The 13,814-nt window shown below is 41.8% G+C and overlaps 5 protein-coding genes across 5 annotated transcripts; 3 read left to right on the forward strand and 2 right to left on the reverse strand.

The window, feature by feature from the left end:
• Positions 1 to 1,399: 1,399 nt before the first annotated feature.
• On the forward strand, positions 1,400 to 5,945 carry LOC137584174 (uncharacterized). The gene is made up of 7 exons (XM_068299434.1): positions 1,400 to 1,570; positions 2,498 to 2,668; positions 2,733 to 3,386; positions 3,449 to 3,880; positions 3,960 to 4,775; positions 4,834 to 5,434; positions 5,486 to 5,945. The coding sequence occupies exons 1-7, from the start codon at positions 1,547 to 1,549 to the stop codon at positions 5,734 to 5,736; spliced, it is 2,949 nt and encodes a 982-aa protein (XP_068155535.1). The 5' UTR covers positions 1,400 to 1,546; the 3' UTR covers positions 5,737 to 5,945.
• Positions 5,946 to 6,029: 84 nt separating this feature from the next.
• On the forward strand, positions 6,030 to 7,607 carry LOC137584178 (developmentally-regulated GTP-binding protein 2). Its single transcript, XM_068299437.1, has 5 exons — positions 6,030 to 6,191; positions 6,320 to 6,520; positions 6,580 to 6,707; positions 6,770 to 7,306; positions 7,374 to 7,607. Exons 1-5 carry the CDS (start codon positions 6,128 to 6,130, stop codon positions 7,533 to 7,535), a joined length of 1,092 nt encoding a protein of 363 aa, XP_068155538.1. The 5' UTR covers positions 6,030 to 6,127; the 3' UTR covers positions 7,536 to 7,607.
• Positions 7,608 to 8,446: 839 nt separating this feature from the next.
• LOC137584179 (iron-sulfur cluster assembly 2 homolog, mitochondrial) lies at positions 8,447 to 9,370 on the forward strand. The gene is made up of 2 exons (XM_068299439.1): positions 8,447 to 8,579; positions 8,642 to 9,370. The coding sequence occupies exons 1-2, from the start codon at positions 8,545 to 8,547 to the stop codon at positions 9,030 to 9,032; spliced, it is 426 nt and encodes a 141-aa protein (XP_068155540.1). The 5' UTR covers positions 8,447 to 8,544; the 3' UTR covers positions 9,033 to 9,370.
• On the reverse strand, positions 9,047 to 10,827 carry LOC137584177 (protein phosphatase 1 regulatory subunit 21). The gene is made up of 5 exons (XM_068299436.1): positions 10,665 to 10,827; positions 10,184 to 10,549; positions 9,948 to 10,127; positions 9,388 to 9,891; positions 9,047 to 9,330 (listed from the first exon to the last, which is right to left on the reverse strand). The coding sequence occupies exons 1-5, from the start codon at positions 10,734 to 10,736 to the stop codon at positions 9,241 to 9,243; spliced, it is 1,212 nt and encodes a 403-aa protein (XP_068155537.1). The 5' UTR covers positions 10,737 to 10,827; the 3' UTR covers positions 9,047 to 9,240.
• Positions 10,828 to 11,429: 602 nt separating this feature from the next.
• Jhbp12 (Juvenile hormone binding protein 12) lies at positions 11,430 to 13,512 on the reverse strand. The gene is made up of 4 exons (XM_068300376.1): positions 13,303 to 13,512; positions 12,248 to 12,337; positions 12,017 to 12,167; positions 11,430 to 11,932 (listed from the first exon to the last, which is right to left on the reverse strand). Exons 1-4 carry the CDS (start codon positions 13,382 to 13,384, stop codon positions 11,500 to 11,502), a joined length of 756 nt encoding a protein of 251 aa, XP_068156477.1. The 5' UTR covers positions 13,385 to 13,512; the 3' UTR covers positions 11,430 to 11,499.
• Between the last annotated feature and the right edge of the window lie 302 nt (positions 13,513 to 13,814).

A 13,814-nucleotide genomic window follows, 5' to 3' on the forward strand; every position in this document is an offset into this window, starting at 1 on the left:
AATGCCAGGACCTTCAATTTGTCAGTTTTGTGCGCAAAATTTGTTAACTTTTTTGTTTATCGATTTTTAAAGAAATTGTCAATTTAAGAATGTTTATTTGTATCTGTTGTTGGTTGCATTTGTTCGACACTTTGCCTGTTCTTTGGTGTGGCAAGAAAATTTCCAATCAATTTCGCTTGTTAGTCGCTTTGAAACAACTTTCGCCTCTCAAGTGGGATTCATGAGTGGGCATTTTTGTCGCAGCGAATTTCGTTTTGTTTCTTTTTGTCGCAATAGACAGGAGTAAGTGGCATAAGTAAGTTGGCTAATGAATGCTTTGGGCATTGTAGTCGTAATCTGAACTTAACTTTCCCCCTTGCTGACGTCATGGAAAATGGGCGAACGACTCTTGATGAGATGACAAAAAAGAAGAAGCTTGTGTATAGCAAATTAAGAAGAAAAGAAATCCCTAAATGACCTCATTGTCAATGGCATTGCGAAATGCATTTTGGATGATCCTTTTATCCTATTTAACTTTAACTGTCCTGAGATAGTTACAGGATCTTGTATTAATCTAATCTATCACAAAGTTAAGCATTTTTCCATTTATTTGTAATTAAAATTTCCCATGTCAGCTTCCAACCAATATTACCTGCTAAACGGCAAGGTCGATTTTCAACAACCTTGAATCAAGCTCAGCCCCATTTGGTAGCCACTATGTATACATATATGTACATACATACATATGTGGAAAATGGATGTATTTATGTCTAACGTATAAGGTCTTGCTTCTTCTGTTACCAAAGTCCACTCAACGCCTTGGCGCACTACTTGAACACTGCAACACATCCTTTTTGGCCTCAAAACAACAACAACAACAACCCGTCATCATCATCATCGCCTCAGTCGTTATTAAATTATCTCTGATGCGATAATAACACACTTAAGTTACTTGCTCTTCCCATCCCCCTCCACATTCTAAACCAACGCTCCCCCACAGTCGAATCCCCACAGTCCTTTCTTTTGCCTTTAGCTATAAAAAGCCGCTGATTTTTCTATAGTTTATTCGAATGCAGTCGAGCTTGATGGTTGCCTCGGCTTTTTGGATCCACAGACCTGAGTGCTCGTGCACGCTTTTCAAAAACTATAGACGCCCTCCTTCTGCCACCACTTGCAGCACCTCATCATCGACCACCTCCTCTTCCCCTAAGTGGTGCTCTTAAGTTTTCTGCTGAGGGCAGCAGCAGAAGCATCAGGGCTCTGCGGCTGCTGGAAAAGGTTTTTTCCTACAAGTATTTTTGTCTGATTCCCAACTTGGCTTTTGACAATCATTGCGTCATAGAAATTTTCTCAAAAATATATTACACAAAAAAAACCAAAACTTTCTATTTTGGAAAAAATATCTTTGAGGATAAAGAAAAGATTTAGTGACGTCAAAAAAGTGCGCCAACACGAAGGTCGTAAGCATTTGAAAAGCAGCAAAAACCTTGCCAAGACGAGAAGTGGAAAATAGTAGAAAAGCGTAAAGGAATTAATTGCGATCTGAATATCATAAAACAATAGACAAATGTGGCTTGGACGTATTATTCAGGTTTGTGGAGGCTACAAGAGGGGAAGCTGGTTAAAAACGATTCAAGTTGCCCATTGAAAAAGATAAATCATAGTTAATAGTTATTACGTATACGGCACAGGCAATTCTAATTAAATTTATTTGTCTGTTCTGTGGTTTTATCTCATCTGTGTATTAGGTTGTCACTAATCTATTCATCAGTCACTTACATGCAGACATAAGCTTTTGAAAAATTAATAAGCAACAGCTTCATCTCCCATTTTAGAGGAGCAAAAACAGAAAAGGAATCTTGCGTCACAAATACTGACCCATATTTTGCGAAGGATACGGAAGTTTTAGTGAATGGGAAATGCTCCCTAACTCCCGAATGGTAGCCACTTCATTCATGAATAGGAACGCTCCTCTTTCTCCCTAACCGCGAGGACATTGAACCGCTTTCGAAATGTTAATAAGGGGAGTTTCTTGTGTCTTCCGCCTTCCCTCATACATACATATATTGTATGCATACACATATGTTGAGTATAGGGGGTGGCACTCCCCAAAAAACTAAGCAACAGTTGATATCAGAGAGAATGAGCGAATGAGTCTCTCTCTCAGGTGGGCGGCATCATTGTTGACAAACAAAACCTGTAGCCTCAGTGCCACCAGGAAACACGTGTGCGGTTTTTGGCTCTCCACGAAACGAGAGACTTGTCCGAGACTTGTGGCATGGTGTGGGTGGTTCCAGACCACCCCAAACGGCCTCGACGCATGCGCTCAGCCTTTGCCAGCCAGCTGGAGCGTCGAGCTGTGACGTATTTATTGATTTTTACGCTAGCACATAGACGCCTATCAAGCCAGTTGCATACACGCACAATATTCCTGCTGTGAAAAAATGCATTAAAAATAAATAATCAGCATTTCGAAGAATTTTTTCAAAAAATTTCCTGCAATTTTTTAAACTTTTAGGCTTCTGCTGAAGCAGAAAGGGAGACGATTACCTTAGCCGGTGACAAGATGATTAAACTGCGACCATATGTGCCCTCGAAACGCATTGCCATACGGGATTCATCAATTGATGAGGACATCAGCGATGATGTGGACGACGAGGTCTTTATTAAAGATGCAAGATCGGCCAAGGTGAGTCAGTCAGAAGGTTCCTTTAATCACAAGAACAAATGCAATGATTGTTTTCTAATTTTAGCGAAGTGAAGAGCAGGGTTTGAAGCGTCCCTTGATGGCACCACGACGTAAACACAGCTCGGGATCCACAGATTCTGGACCCATTATGAAACAGCACAAGCGACGACGATGTTGTCGTTGCTGTGAGCCCTTCTGCTATGCCCTGGCCGCTTTGACTGTGCTCTGTGCCCTGCTCAGTTTGGCTGCCCTTATGTTGACACTCTTCCCCCTGCCTCTGCAAAGAATTAAGCATTGGTGGCGTCAGGATCCGCAATACGGTGGTGTTACAAACATTGCTTACGGCAGTAGTATGGGCAGTGAATTTGTTCCTTGCACTCAGATCAGTGTACAAAAGCGATGGACCCGCAGTCTAGCGCGCATGAATAGTGAGAGCCCTTTGCGGGCAGCGGATCTCAATGGAGATGGCATACAGGATGTGATATTTGGATATGGTGTCGATGATAATATCCACTATGAGGGCATTCCGCTGCCCCGCTGCAAATCTGCCCAGCAAGGTGACGAGGTGCCATGTGAAGGAGGCGTTGTAGCCCTAAACGGACGAGATGGCTCCACTTTGTGGCAATCGTGGAGTGTGGCGAATGTTTTCTCTCTCCACTGCAACGCAGATGTCGATGGTGATGGGGGCACAGACTGTGTGGCTGCAGGACGTTTGGGTGTAAGTTTATCTAGCGATTACACCTTAAAGCAAAGTTATTCTTATTCTTGCTTCCGTTTCAGATGATTTATGCAATTAATGGACGAACTGGTACGGTTATTTGGACATTTCATGAACTGGAAGTTGAAACGAATTCGCCAATTGTGATGGATTTGTATACCATCAATGTGCTCAGGGATTTGGATGAAGATGGTGTGCCAGAGCTCATCGCTGCCCATCTAGAGGAACGTGAAGAATCCAAGGCTGGTCACATTAAGCTGATCTCGGGCAAAACTGGCAAAGTGATTCGTACGATACCCACACCCTATCGCGAGGAGATGTTTGTACCCATCCAATTAATAACCCAAGCTGATGGCACCGAACTACTATTGATTCTAACCGGCGGACAAAATACACCTGGAGGTGTCTATTCCCTACGTTTGCATTCTCTGATGGCACATACAAGTGAGAAGCATTTTACTCCTCTATATCGCCAGATGGGTTCTGGTCTCATGGTTAGTAAACCGTTTCTTGCCTCATTCTGAATGACTTTATATGTACATACATATGTGAAATTTCTCTTTCTTTGCTCAGGTTCCCGCTGTGCTAAGTGATCTTAATGGCGATGGCGTTGCCGATGTAATAGTGGCTGCCTTCAATAGTTCGGTTCATGCTTTTGATGGTAAAAACTATAGCATGATGTGGAACTACACGTTCCCGGCTAGTGAATGTGTCAGTGCCATTGTGCCGGGTCATTTCAACCACGATAACGTCACAGATTTTATGGTTAAGTACAATATGGGTCCTGGTTTCCCAGTCTATTACTACTCTCAGACGACAATTTTGGATGGACGGACTGGCCAGCCGCTGCTCAATGCCATGATGTTGGATGCTGGTGGGGCAAATAGCCTGCTGGGTGGCGTGTCCATATCCCAGAGTTTTGGCGGTGATTTCTTCTTGCATTGGCAACTCCAATGCCGGAACCGTCCAAATGCGAGAGATGCGTATGAGTTTGTACCCGATAGCGATATTATACTTCAAGCCCGGGCCGATACCTGTCGCTTGAGGTATAATGAATCGACTGTTTTGAAACTTTATGCCATAGCGAGGCATATAGAGCCGCCAGGAGCTGATCTCTTTAGCACAGATGATCTAGAAGTACAATTGAATCGAACACAAAGGCCGGCAGCTACGGGCAAACAGTCGCCATTGAAGCATCCTAAGCTTCTCAAGAAATTATTGGCAAATCGGGAGCAATTACTACGAGAAGCAGGAGGCAACACCGAGAGACCCAAACATCATAAACATGCCCTTTTGGAGCAGCAATTGCAAGAGCTTTTGCCTCAAGAGTTGCCAAACGAGAACTTTGGTGGTTACCTTAAGGAGCAGCAGCAACCGTACAAGGAATTTGTAAGTTACAGAGGATATTTACCTTACAGCTTTACATCATACTTGTAATTTTTTGTAGAGGGACTATGAAAGTGGGCCAGCAGCTATACTACCGGCGGATAATCCAAATCCCATGCGTGTGCCCGAGGAATATGAACTGGTGTACAATGATGAAGTGCCTCAGCTATTGAGTGATCAAAACGAACGACCCATACACTTACGAAGCAAATATCCTAGTGAAATTAATCGGGATGTGCGTAGCGGCAACTTGGATGTAAGCTCATCGACAACCAGTATACCCTTTGCGGGGCAATCTCCCGTTAGTCTATGGGATCTTGAGTTCGACAATGAGAAAATAGAACGACAACAAGAAGCAAATGAAGCTGATGCCAGCGAAACTCATAAACGGAGACGCCGGCGTCAGCGCCGAGAGGAAAACTCTTCCACAGCCAGCACGACAACTAGTCGAACTAGAGAAGATGTAGCCGATTCCTCGAATTCGGCAGACTGGTATCTAGCATCTATTTCATCCACCGGTGTGCTGCTCAAAGCGTTAAGCAATCTCACATCCTCAATAGACTTTGCCTTTGTGCTAAACATAAGGGAATCGGAGGCATATCCACCGCTGTTCTCGCCGCAGGATCTCAGCTGTGTAGATGAGAAGATAAGCGCCTACAAGAGTAAGTAATCAAATTTCTATAGAATTTGAGGTATTTACGTTTCTTTTCTAGCCTACACCATGGACAATTTGCGCGTCTTACGCAAACAATTCCTCAAGCAGTGCCTAAGCGAGCGTCTGGTGGATTCTGAACCCGCCTTGCCAAAATATGAATCCCAGTTAATAGTGACAAGGATTGGGATTACCTGCACCTGCCGCTCGCTTCAACCAGGTGAAGTTTGCTCCGAACTGGATCACATTGATGCCCAGCGTTGGACCGAGTTCATGGGCAATGATGGACACGGTTACTATACTAATAACTAGGGGGCTCTCGCCCAACCTCTCTATCTAAATGTCTTTCTATCTCACAGTCTCAACTAAACAGTAACTATTGTAATTTATCCTCACTTTTGTGTGTTGTGAGGTTTCTCGTAATTGTAACAGTATTTACATGTGTATTTGTGTATATTTTATGAGTTTTTTAAACAATTAAATCTAATCGAAACATACAAAACAAAAAACCGCGCCACACTTTCGAGTTTCGATTGTTTTAAAAGAAGGCAGCTCCATGAGGAATTCCATCACTAGCACGCTAGAGTTGTAGCCGGCGAAATAAATGCTGCCCACCACCGCGTGCTGACAACTCTGCTGGTGTTAATATTAAATATTTTAACTTTTGTTGTTGTTAGCTTAATGCCACCCAAACATCAGCACCATGGGTATTCTAGAGAAGATTGCTGAAATCGAGCGCGAGATAGCACGCACACAGAAGAACAAGGGTGAGTCTTGTGGCCAAGGAAAGGGGTGCGGCTGCCGGCAGACTTTGCGGCGTCTCGCATTAGCTTTGGAATTCGCATTGCTGGCAATTAGGTTAGGATTTGCACTCATGATTTCTCCTTTTGTTTAGCTACCGAATACCATTTGGGTTTGCTAAAGGCCAAGTTAGCCAAATATCGGAGTCAGTTGCTAGAGCCTTCGAAGAAAGGTGAAAAGGGCGAAGGATTCGATGTGCTCAAAAGTGGAGATGCCCGAGTGGCCCTCATAGGTTTCCCCTCTGTTGGTAAATCCACAATGTTGTCCACACTAACTAAAACAGAATCGGAAGCAGGTGAGTAAAGGATGAAATCAAATTCCACAAGTGAGAGTATTTAACAATATTCCATTTAGCCAACTACGAGTTTACCACTTTAACCTGCATACCGGGAGTCATTGAGTATCAGGGGGCCAATATACAACTGCTCGACTTGCCGGGTATCATAGAAGGAGCCGCTCAGGGCAAGGGTCGTGGTCGTCAGGTAATATAAACACACGATTTAAAAAATAAGGTAGAAATTCAAGACCAACTTCCAATTGTCAGGTCATTGCTGTAGCGCGCACAGCAGATTTGGTGCTAATGATGTTGGATGCCACAAAGCCCAATGTTCACCGTGAGCTGCTGGAGCGAGAGTTGGAATCAGTGGGCATTCGTTTGAACAAACGGAAGCCCAACATCTATTTTAAGCAAAAGAAAGGCGGCGGATTGAGTTTTAATGCCACCTGCGCTCTTACTCGGTGCAGTGAGAAAATGGTTCAAATGATTCTTCATTCTTTTAAAATCTTTAATGCGGAGGTTCTATTTCGAGAGGATTGCACGGAGGATGAGTTTATCGATGTGGTGACTGCGAATCGTGTTTATCTGCCATGTTTGTATGTGTACAATAAGATCGATCAGATATCAATCGAGGAGGTTGACCGACTGGCACGGCAGCCCCACTCCATTGTGGTTAGTTGTAACATGAAATTAAATTTGGACTACATGCTGGAGGCGCTGTGGGAAGCATTACAATTGATACGAGTCTATACTAAGAAGCCAGGAGCACCGCCCGACTTTGACGATGGATTAATTTTGAGAAAGGTAAACAAAATACATAGCTAATCAATGTTTCAACAAATTGTAATCCCATTGTACACTCTCCTTGTAGGGCGTCAGCGTGGAGCATGTTTGCCATGCCATTCATCGCACTTTGGCTGCTCAATTTAAATATGCCCTGGTCTGGGGCACATCCACAAAGTACTCACCACAACGCGTGGGCATAGCCCATGTGATGGCCGATGAGGATGTCATTCAAGTGGTCAAGAAATAAACCTGCATTTTGTTAAGTGTCCTGAATTGAGTTGAAATATATTCTATTCTATATACATATATATATATTATATATATAGCGAATTTTCATTGTATCTTCAGAGTTTGAGAGAAACTGCACCGTTCTATTTTATTTCGATGGCTTTCTGGGATACTCTTTAAACTCCACCACCTCCCCGTCCTCTTGATAAAACTTTCGGATACAAGGAGACCAGGAATGCCAGTATGGAGCCTCGTGTTTCGCCTTTGCTTTATTACTGTATCGCTCTGCATCCGATGACGCCCTCGGATGAGATTCTGTACGAGGTGCACTAGCACCGCGCCGCGATTTACGCAGCTCTTTGGCTGAACGCTTCAGCTCATTTTGACGCTGGATGCGGGCAGGTGGATCCCGACCCTGTTTCTTTCCCCTCTTGTCTCTACCTGGATCATCTCTATCTCTGGAAGTTGTTACATCAATTTTCTTTGCTGGCCACTCCTTTGTTGTCCAATCGGAACTATAATTCCTAGGCGACTTGACGAGCTGCGAAATCGCACGAGCCTCTTCTTGCAGAGATCCCGGAGTCAGCCATGATGAGCCACGACTTAACTTGTTAAGGCTTTGGGCGAGGCATCCGACAAACTGTAAGGCGGACTTCATTTCGGTATTGTTACTTAATTATTTATCCCGAAAAGAGAAAAATTTTGGATGGTTTTTGTGAACTGAAAATTTTGTACAATGGATCTGGTCTATGGATATATGGAAACTGAACATTTTATAAGTATAAACTTCAGTTTAGGTCTTTAATCTTCAATGCCAACTCAGACTAGAAAAAAAGGATCTGTTTGAAAACAAAAATTTAAAAAACCCACTTTAACGTCAAACAAATGAGTACAAACCTATCCAACGTCCAACCGCTATTTTTGTCTCGATTTTCTTATCGATAATTCGATAAATAGAAGGTAACAGCTGACATTTGTTTTGGATTACGCGACGCGAAATAAATTGTTGAAATTTCTTAGATTTTAAAATGGCATATATATTACGTCAGTTTGCCAAGCCAGGGTAAGTAGCCACGAATAAGCAAGATACTTTGGATAACAACTAAACTGTCCGCCTTGTTTCAGGTCTTTAATGAGAGCTGCAAATCCAATACGACAATTGGCTACCGCTTCATCTAAGCCTGCAGAGAACCAGCAGATCCAAGTCAGCGAGAGTTGCTTGAAACGTTTACGTGAAATCTGTACAGATGGCTCTTTTCTACGCGTGACTGTCGAGGGCGGAGGCTGTTCTGGATTTCAATATAAATTCGACTTGGACTCGAAGCTCAATGACGATGATCGCCAATTCGGGGAGGACAATGCCAAAGTGGTGATTGATACCATCTCGTTGGACTATTGCAATGGAGCGACTGTGGACTATCACAGCGAGTTGATTCGAGCCGGATTTCGTATGATAGCCAATCCGCTGGCCGAGCAGGGGTGCTCCTGTGGCACTTCGTTCTCAATTAAACTATAAAAATTTACTAGTACTTGTTGTTAAACTTTAGTGAAATATTTAATACACACACAAAAACATATATGTTAATATATATATATATAGATGGATATATATCATATATGTATTGTTATATATACATAGAGAGTTAAGAGTTTTGCTTTCTTTTTGTTTTAAGTTTACAATAATTTACATTAAAGCGGGGCAGGAGAAGATGCAATTACGATAATCATTTACTGGCCGCCAACTGATCGCTGAGGCTTATCACTTGCTCCGTCAGGACACTGATCTGTTCTTCATAGTTGAGGCGTGTGGTAGTCTTAAGATAAAGAAAATAATAAATGTAAGCTTAAAGAGAGGCACTTTTATGTCTTACCAATTCTTCTTCTAGCATTTGTAAAGCCCCTCCTAAGCTGGCCAATTGCTCATCCTTAGACTTGAGTTCTTGAGTTGCATTTTCTAGGCAATTTTGCAAATGCATTGATTCCAATTCAAAGGAACGTTGTCGAGACTCCGATTGGGCCTTAAGTCGAAGTATATCTTCATATTTTCTACTAAATAAGTTGTATATCAATTGTTCCTTTGCCAAAGGATCCGCAGAATCTTGCCCAGACGGAGCTCCTTCGCCCATTGGTTTAACTGTGACACCTGCAGCAGATGTGCTACAATTTGCCAGACTGAGATCCTTATTCGAGTTGAGGTTCTGTTGAAGCTTGGCCACTTCATATTGGGCGCGCCAATGGGCAACTTCTTTTTCCAACATTGCAATCCGTTCCTCGGTTGAAAGCTGGCTGGAAATCAATGTGGGATGCTGCTGCTGGAGATTGTGTTGAGGTGTGTTATCGCTACCAGTGGCACTTAACGCATCTTCACTTCCCAGCTGAGAGAAAACATGTAGAGAAATGAAATTGTTGCTTTTTAGTAGAGGGTACTCACCATGCTGGCTGCATCCACTAGTTTTGTTTCCAATTCATTATTCCTATGTTGCAGTTGCTCCACTTCTCTACGCAAACGTTTCTCAAGTTCATTTTGATCACCAATGCGCTTCTCCAGCTTTTGCTCCAGGCTAGCAATGCGTTCCGTATGTAGCAGCAAGTCCCGCTGCTTGTCGTCAATCTGCGAAGAAACAAAGCGTTAATAGCTGTTACACTAACTCATCTGTTATGACCCACCAATGATGTCAGCTGGGCGTTTTCCATTATTTTCTTTTGCAGCTCCTCAAATAAAAGCGGCTCGTTTGCTGTTGTTGCCACTTCAACTTCTATGGGAGCCTCAGCTTTGTTGCCTCCCAATAAGCCACGTCTTAAAGATCCCTTGTTACGCTGCTGCTGATTCTGTTGCTGTTCATGCCCGGATATCTCCTGCTGCAGTTGTGAGACTCGTGATTCCAATTGCTTGTTGCGAAAACCCAGGGAGTCCACCTCCTGCTCAGTGCGACGCAGTGAGGTAGCATACTGCTGCAGTTGCTCCCGTAGGCTGCCCTCCTTTGCCTGCTCATCAAGAACCGCCTGCTTCAGCACTTTCGCTTGGGAACGCAACTGCACAACGTCAACGGAAGTGGAATTAAAATTTTGATTTAATTAGATAAAGCAGAAAATGTGGGCGTAAAGCAAATAAAACTGTTGCTGGCTCGCCCGAATTGAGGTCACCAACCTTTGAGTATTCAGTGGCCAACTTCTGGTACTTGGTCTCGGGCACGGTGCCCTCCTTTGTCACCATTTTCATGGCAATTCAAATGCAATGGAAAGTGTTAAAAAAAAAAAAAGGAAAAATCGAAAGAATCGAACAAATAAATTCTCGATAACTAATCGCATGCAATCGATAAACTGACGCTCTTCTAAGTGAGACTATTGGCGTCTCGTTCTAGCAAAACAGCTGACCCCTCCGTCTAAAAAATACAACTCACTTAACGATACCCTACCAAAACACACCAAATGTGGTCACACCATATTTGTCGAAGTGCGAAGGCTGTGTCGAAAATTCTAAGGGAGAGTCGAAGTGCTAAGGCCCGTCGATTGTGCGATAAGAACGATAACGATAGGCAAAGCCGATTACATTGGCGGTAATCAATATATATTCAAAAATGAATCACAAAAGCTAGTGTATATTTTTCCTCATAGAACGTGTGTATGATAACCTCATTGAACCAACTCGCTGTATTAGTATATTACCATTATGTGTGACTAAGCTAACCCTAAAAAATTGGACCAACATTGATCAAATTATATATATGTGTTCAAGGGGATTTAACAATTTACAGTTTAAAGAATATAGGCAGTCATTGCATGATTAAAATAATCTGAATTTTGTTTACTTTCAAACCATTTACTTAAGTCTACTAGGGGTACCAAGTTTTGACCCTTTGCCATAAAAATTAGATATGAAAAATGTTTCAAGAACAGAACAACGTCTGCCGGATCAGATGTATTGTATTGTACTTTATTTTTTAATCACTATCACATAAATAATTTGAACAGATAATTCATGATTAACTTAAAAATATGCTATCGAACGGAACTTTTTCAAATAATTTATTTGACAGTTCTCGGAAAATAATTCCAAAACTTTTGGCATAACCAACTTTCAGTTCATTAAAAACAACTTCCCAGTTTTCATTTAGAAAACGATTCATTCCCTCCGACAGGGTTTTGTCATTGAATAAATTCTCAAATTTCAAATACACTCGCTTAGGATCGAATGATACACGATATTCCTTCAAGCGCATATACTTCACTCCGTCCTTCTCGTATGGTTCGCCAATTAAACGATGCTCGATTTTGGTATTAACCAAAGTGATATTCGCTCTACCAGTACCTGTAATCGGCAAAAGTAAAATGCGTCCAGACATTTCATAGTCGCCAATCATTTCAATGCGATCCGTTTTACTATCACAGATAATCAAATGTTTATTCAAATCAGTTCTGCACGAGGGAATGAAAGATAGATAGGTATTTGGAAGATGAGCGTCTATGATTAATCATGTAAATGCGTAAATTAGACTTTACCTATACCGCTGAATCTTGCTGGTCGAGATCATGTCGTGCACCTTCACATTCTTCAAGGTTTGGCGCAACGTTATTGGCGCATTGCCGGCATCTATAACAAGTTTCTTCACGGTAAGCGGCTCTAGCGGCGGAATGCCGAATTCCTTATTACCTGACGCCCCCAAAAGCATACCATTTTTTTTTTTGTTTTGTCATAAATGATCACATGGAAAGATTTTGGTCAAAACTCACCGGGTTTTAATAGTTGTATGGCGACATTAACTGCATCTACCAGACATTTGTCAAAGTTGGCATCTCGTTTACATTTGGGAAAACCTTCGGCTGTGAATAATAAGTAATACCAAAAAACCAAAAACAAAAAAACTCTTAGTCATGACATTGAAAACTTGGCTTGCGGAAGTTAACCAAGTCCCGGAGCCTGCAATTGGGCCAGAGTTCGTTGGCCACAGAAACCGAAAACTTGTTTCTTGATTAATAACAATAACAAAGCAAAGTTTTGTATGTCTCAATGTCAAGTTGAAGCGCGTCTGAATTAATGTATAAGATGGTTTTGTTTAAAAGTCTTTTGTTTATAAGGCATTCCATGACCTACGGCAATATTAGCATCTTGTGTATGTATATTAGTTCAAGTCCACATTCCAGCAATTAATCCATTTCAAGTTTCAATAACAAAAAATAAACCAAAGACGTTTGCAAAACTGTTTGAAAATATAACCAATTAAAAACTGAGGCATAGGAAGATATATGTATTTCAGTTTTGAGATGTTGTGATTCAATCCGTTAAAACGGGAAGAAGTGAACTTTTCCTAGCTCTCCTAACCTAATGTGTTGCCTAATGTGGGGCAACTGAAAGCGGAAACTAATGTTCAAAATAAGAAAGTAAAGAAAACAAAACTCGTTGCACCTCCTCAAAACCGAGAGCCAACCTGTTTCAGTTTCAATTTCGTTTAACATTTGCAATTGCATAACAATTTGTGCTTCTTTGCAGGTTTTTTATGTCATGCATCGTTTTACCCCCTTGTAGACAGACAGGCCATAGCCAATGACATTATGTTTAGAAAATATTCATTTTTTACATGGAGCGTTGACCTTCAGGCCTTAGGACAGTCCAAATATAAAAACAAACATTAAAACATAATAAAAATAACCAACCATAGAGCAAATCGATCACGTTTTAACCATAAATACTTTGCCAATTGCACTTAAAATGGATGGATGGATTAAATGGATTTTCGATTGTCTTTTTGGTTTCTTCTCTATTTATTTTCGGTTTTTGCACTACTTACGCAAATCTGGTGCCTGCGCAACGGTTACAATTAACAGCTGAAGCTGAAGTAACGATGCAAAAGTTGCCCAAAGTTTTGACATACTTTTAGTGTTTTAGTATGTTTCTCTTTTTCCGATCAGAAATCGGATGTGGCTATGGCTAGTATGTGGTAATCTATATCCAGTTTCCATACACAGGGCTCTCCAATTGGACTCACACCACGCACTCACAGCACTAGCACAGCTTATCACAATATACGCGGGATGGTTTAAGAGTTTGAGTTTTTATACTAAGCTTCGGCATGCGAGATAAAGCTTTGCACTCATACACAAACAGAGAATGTGCGATACGGAGCTTTGGCCCATAAAAACAGTCCGCCTAGGCGAACGAAATGCATTATCATCAATATTGGTTAGTTGAACGTGGGAACAGTCTTGGGAGGATTTCTTTTGGCAACAGATGGCAACCCTGTAATGCCCTTTCGTTTCCGCTTTGCGTTGCGGTTCATTGAACTTTATTTAATATATATTT

This window comes from Drosophila tropicalis, unplaced genomic scaffold (genome assembly GCF_018151085.1).
Source record: "Drosophila tropicalis isolate 14030-0801.00 unplaced genomic scaffold, ASM1815108v1 contig_878, whole genome shotgun sequence".
In the NCBI taxonomy this organism is placed as follows: domain Eukaryota; kingdom Metazoa; phylum Arthropoda; class Insecta; order Diptera; family Drosophilidae; genus Drosophila; species Drosophila tropicalis.

Coding starts and splice junctions, on each gene's coding strand:
- LOC137584178 (XM_068299437.1), top strand. CDS start 6,128: ATGGGTATTCTAGAGAAGATTGCTGAAATCGAGCGCGAGATAGCACGC. Junction 6,521..6,579: donor TAAAACAGAATCGGAAGCAG/GTGAGTAAAGGA, acceptor TATTCCATTTAG/CCAACTACGAGTTTACCACT. Junction 6,708..6,769: donor GCAAGGGTCGTGGTCGTCAG/GTAATATAAACA, acceptor TCCAATTGTCAG/GTCATTGCTGTAGCGCGCAC.
- LOC137584174 (XM_068299434.1), top strand. CDS start 1,547: ATGTGGCTTGGACGTATTATTCAG. Junction 1,571..2,497: donor GGCTTGGACGTATTATTCAG/GTTTGTGGAGGC, acceptor TTAAACTTTTAG/GCTTCTGCTGAAGCAGAAAG. Junction 3,881..3,959: donor AGATGGGTTCTGGTCTCATG/GTTAGTAAACCG, acceptor TTCTTTGCTCAG/GTTCCCGCTGTGCTAAGTGA.
- LOC137584179 (XM_068299439.1), top strand. CDS start 8,545: ATGGCATATATATTACGTCAGTTTGCCAAGCCAGG. Junction 8,580..8,641: donor CGTCAGTTTGCCAAGCCAGG/GTAAGTAGCCAC, acceptor GCCTTGTTTCAG/GTCTTTAATGAGAGCTGCAA.
- Jhbp12 (XM_068300376.1), bottom strand. CDS start 13,384: ATGTCAAAACTTTGGGCAACTTTTGCATCGTTACTTCAGCTTCAGCTG. Junction 12,168..12,247: donor CATACAACTATTAAAACCCG/GTGAGTTTTGAC, acceptor TGGGGGCGTCAG/GTAATAAGGAATTCGGCATT. Junction 11,933..12,016: donor AGCAAGATTCAGCGGTATAG/GTAAAGTCTAAT, acceptor TCCCTCGTGCAG/AACTGATTTGAATAAACATT.
- LOC137584177 (XM_068299436.1), bottom strand. CDS start 10,736: ATGAAAATGGTGACAAAGGAGGGCACCGTGCCCGAGACCAAGTACCAG. Junction 10,128..10,183: donor ACGCCCAGCTGACATCATTG/GTGGGTCATAAC, acceptor GTTTCTTCGCAG/ATTGACGACAAGCAGCGGGA. Junction 9,892..9,947: donor TAGTGGATGCAGCCAGCATG/GTGAGTACCCTC, acceptor GTTTTCTCTCAG/CTGGGAAGTGAAGATGCGTT.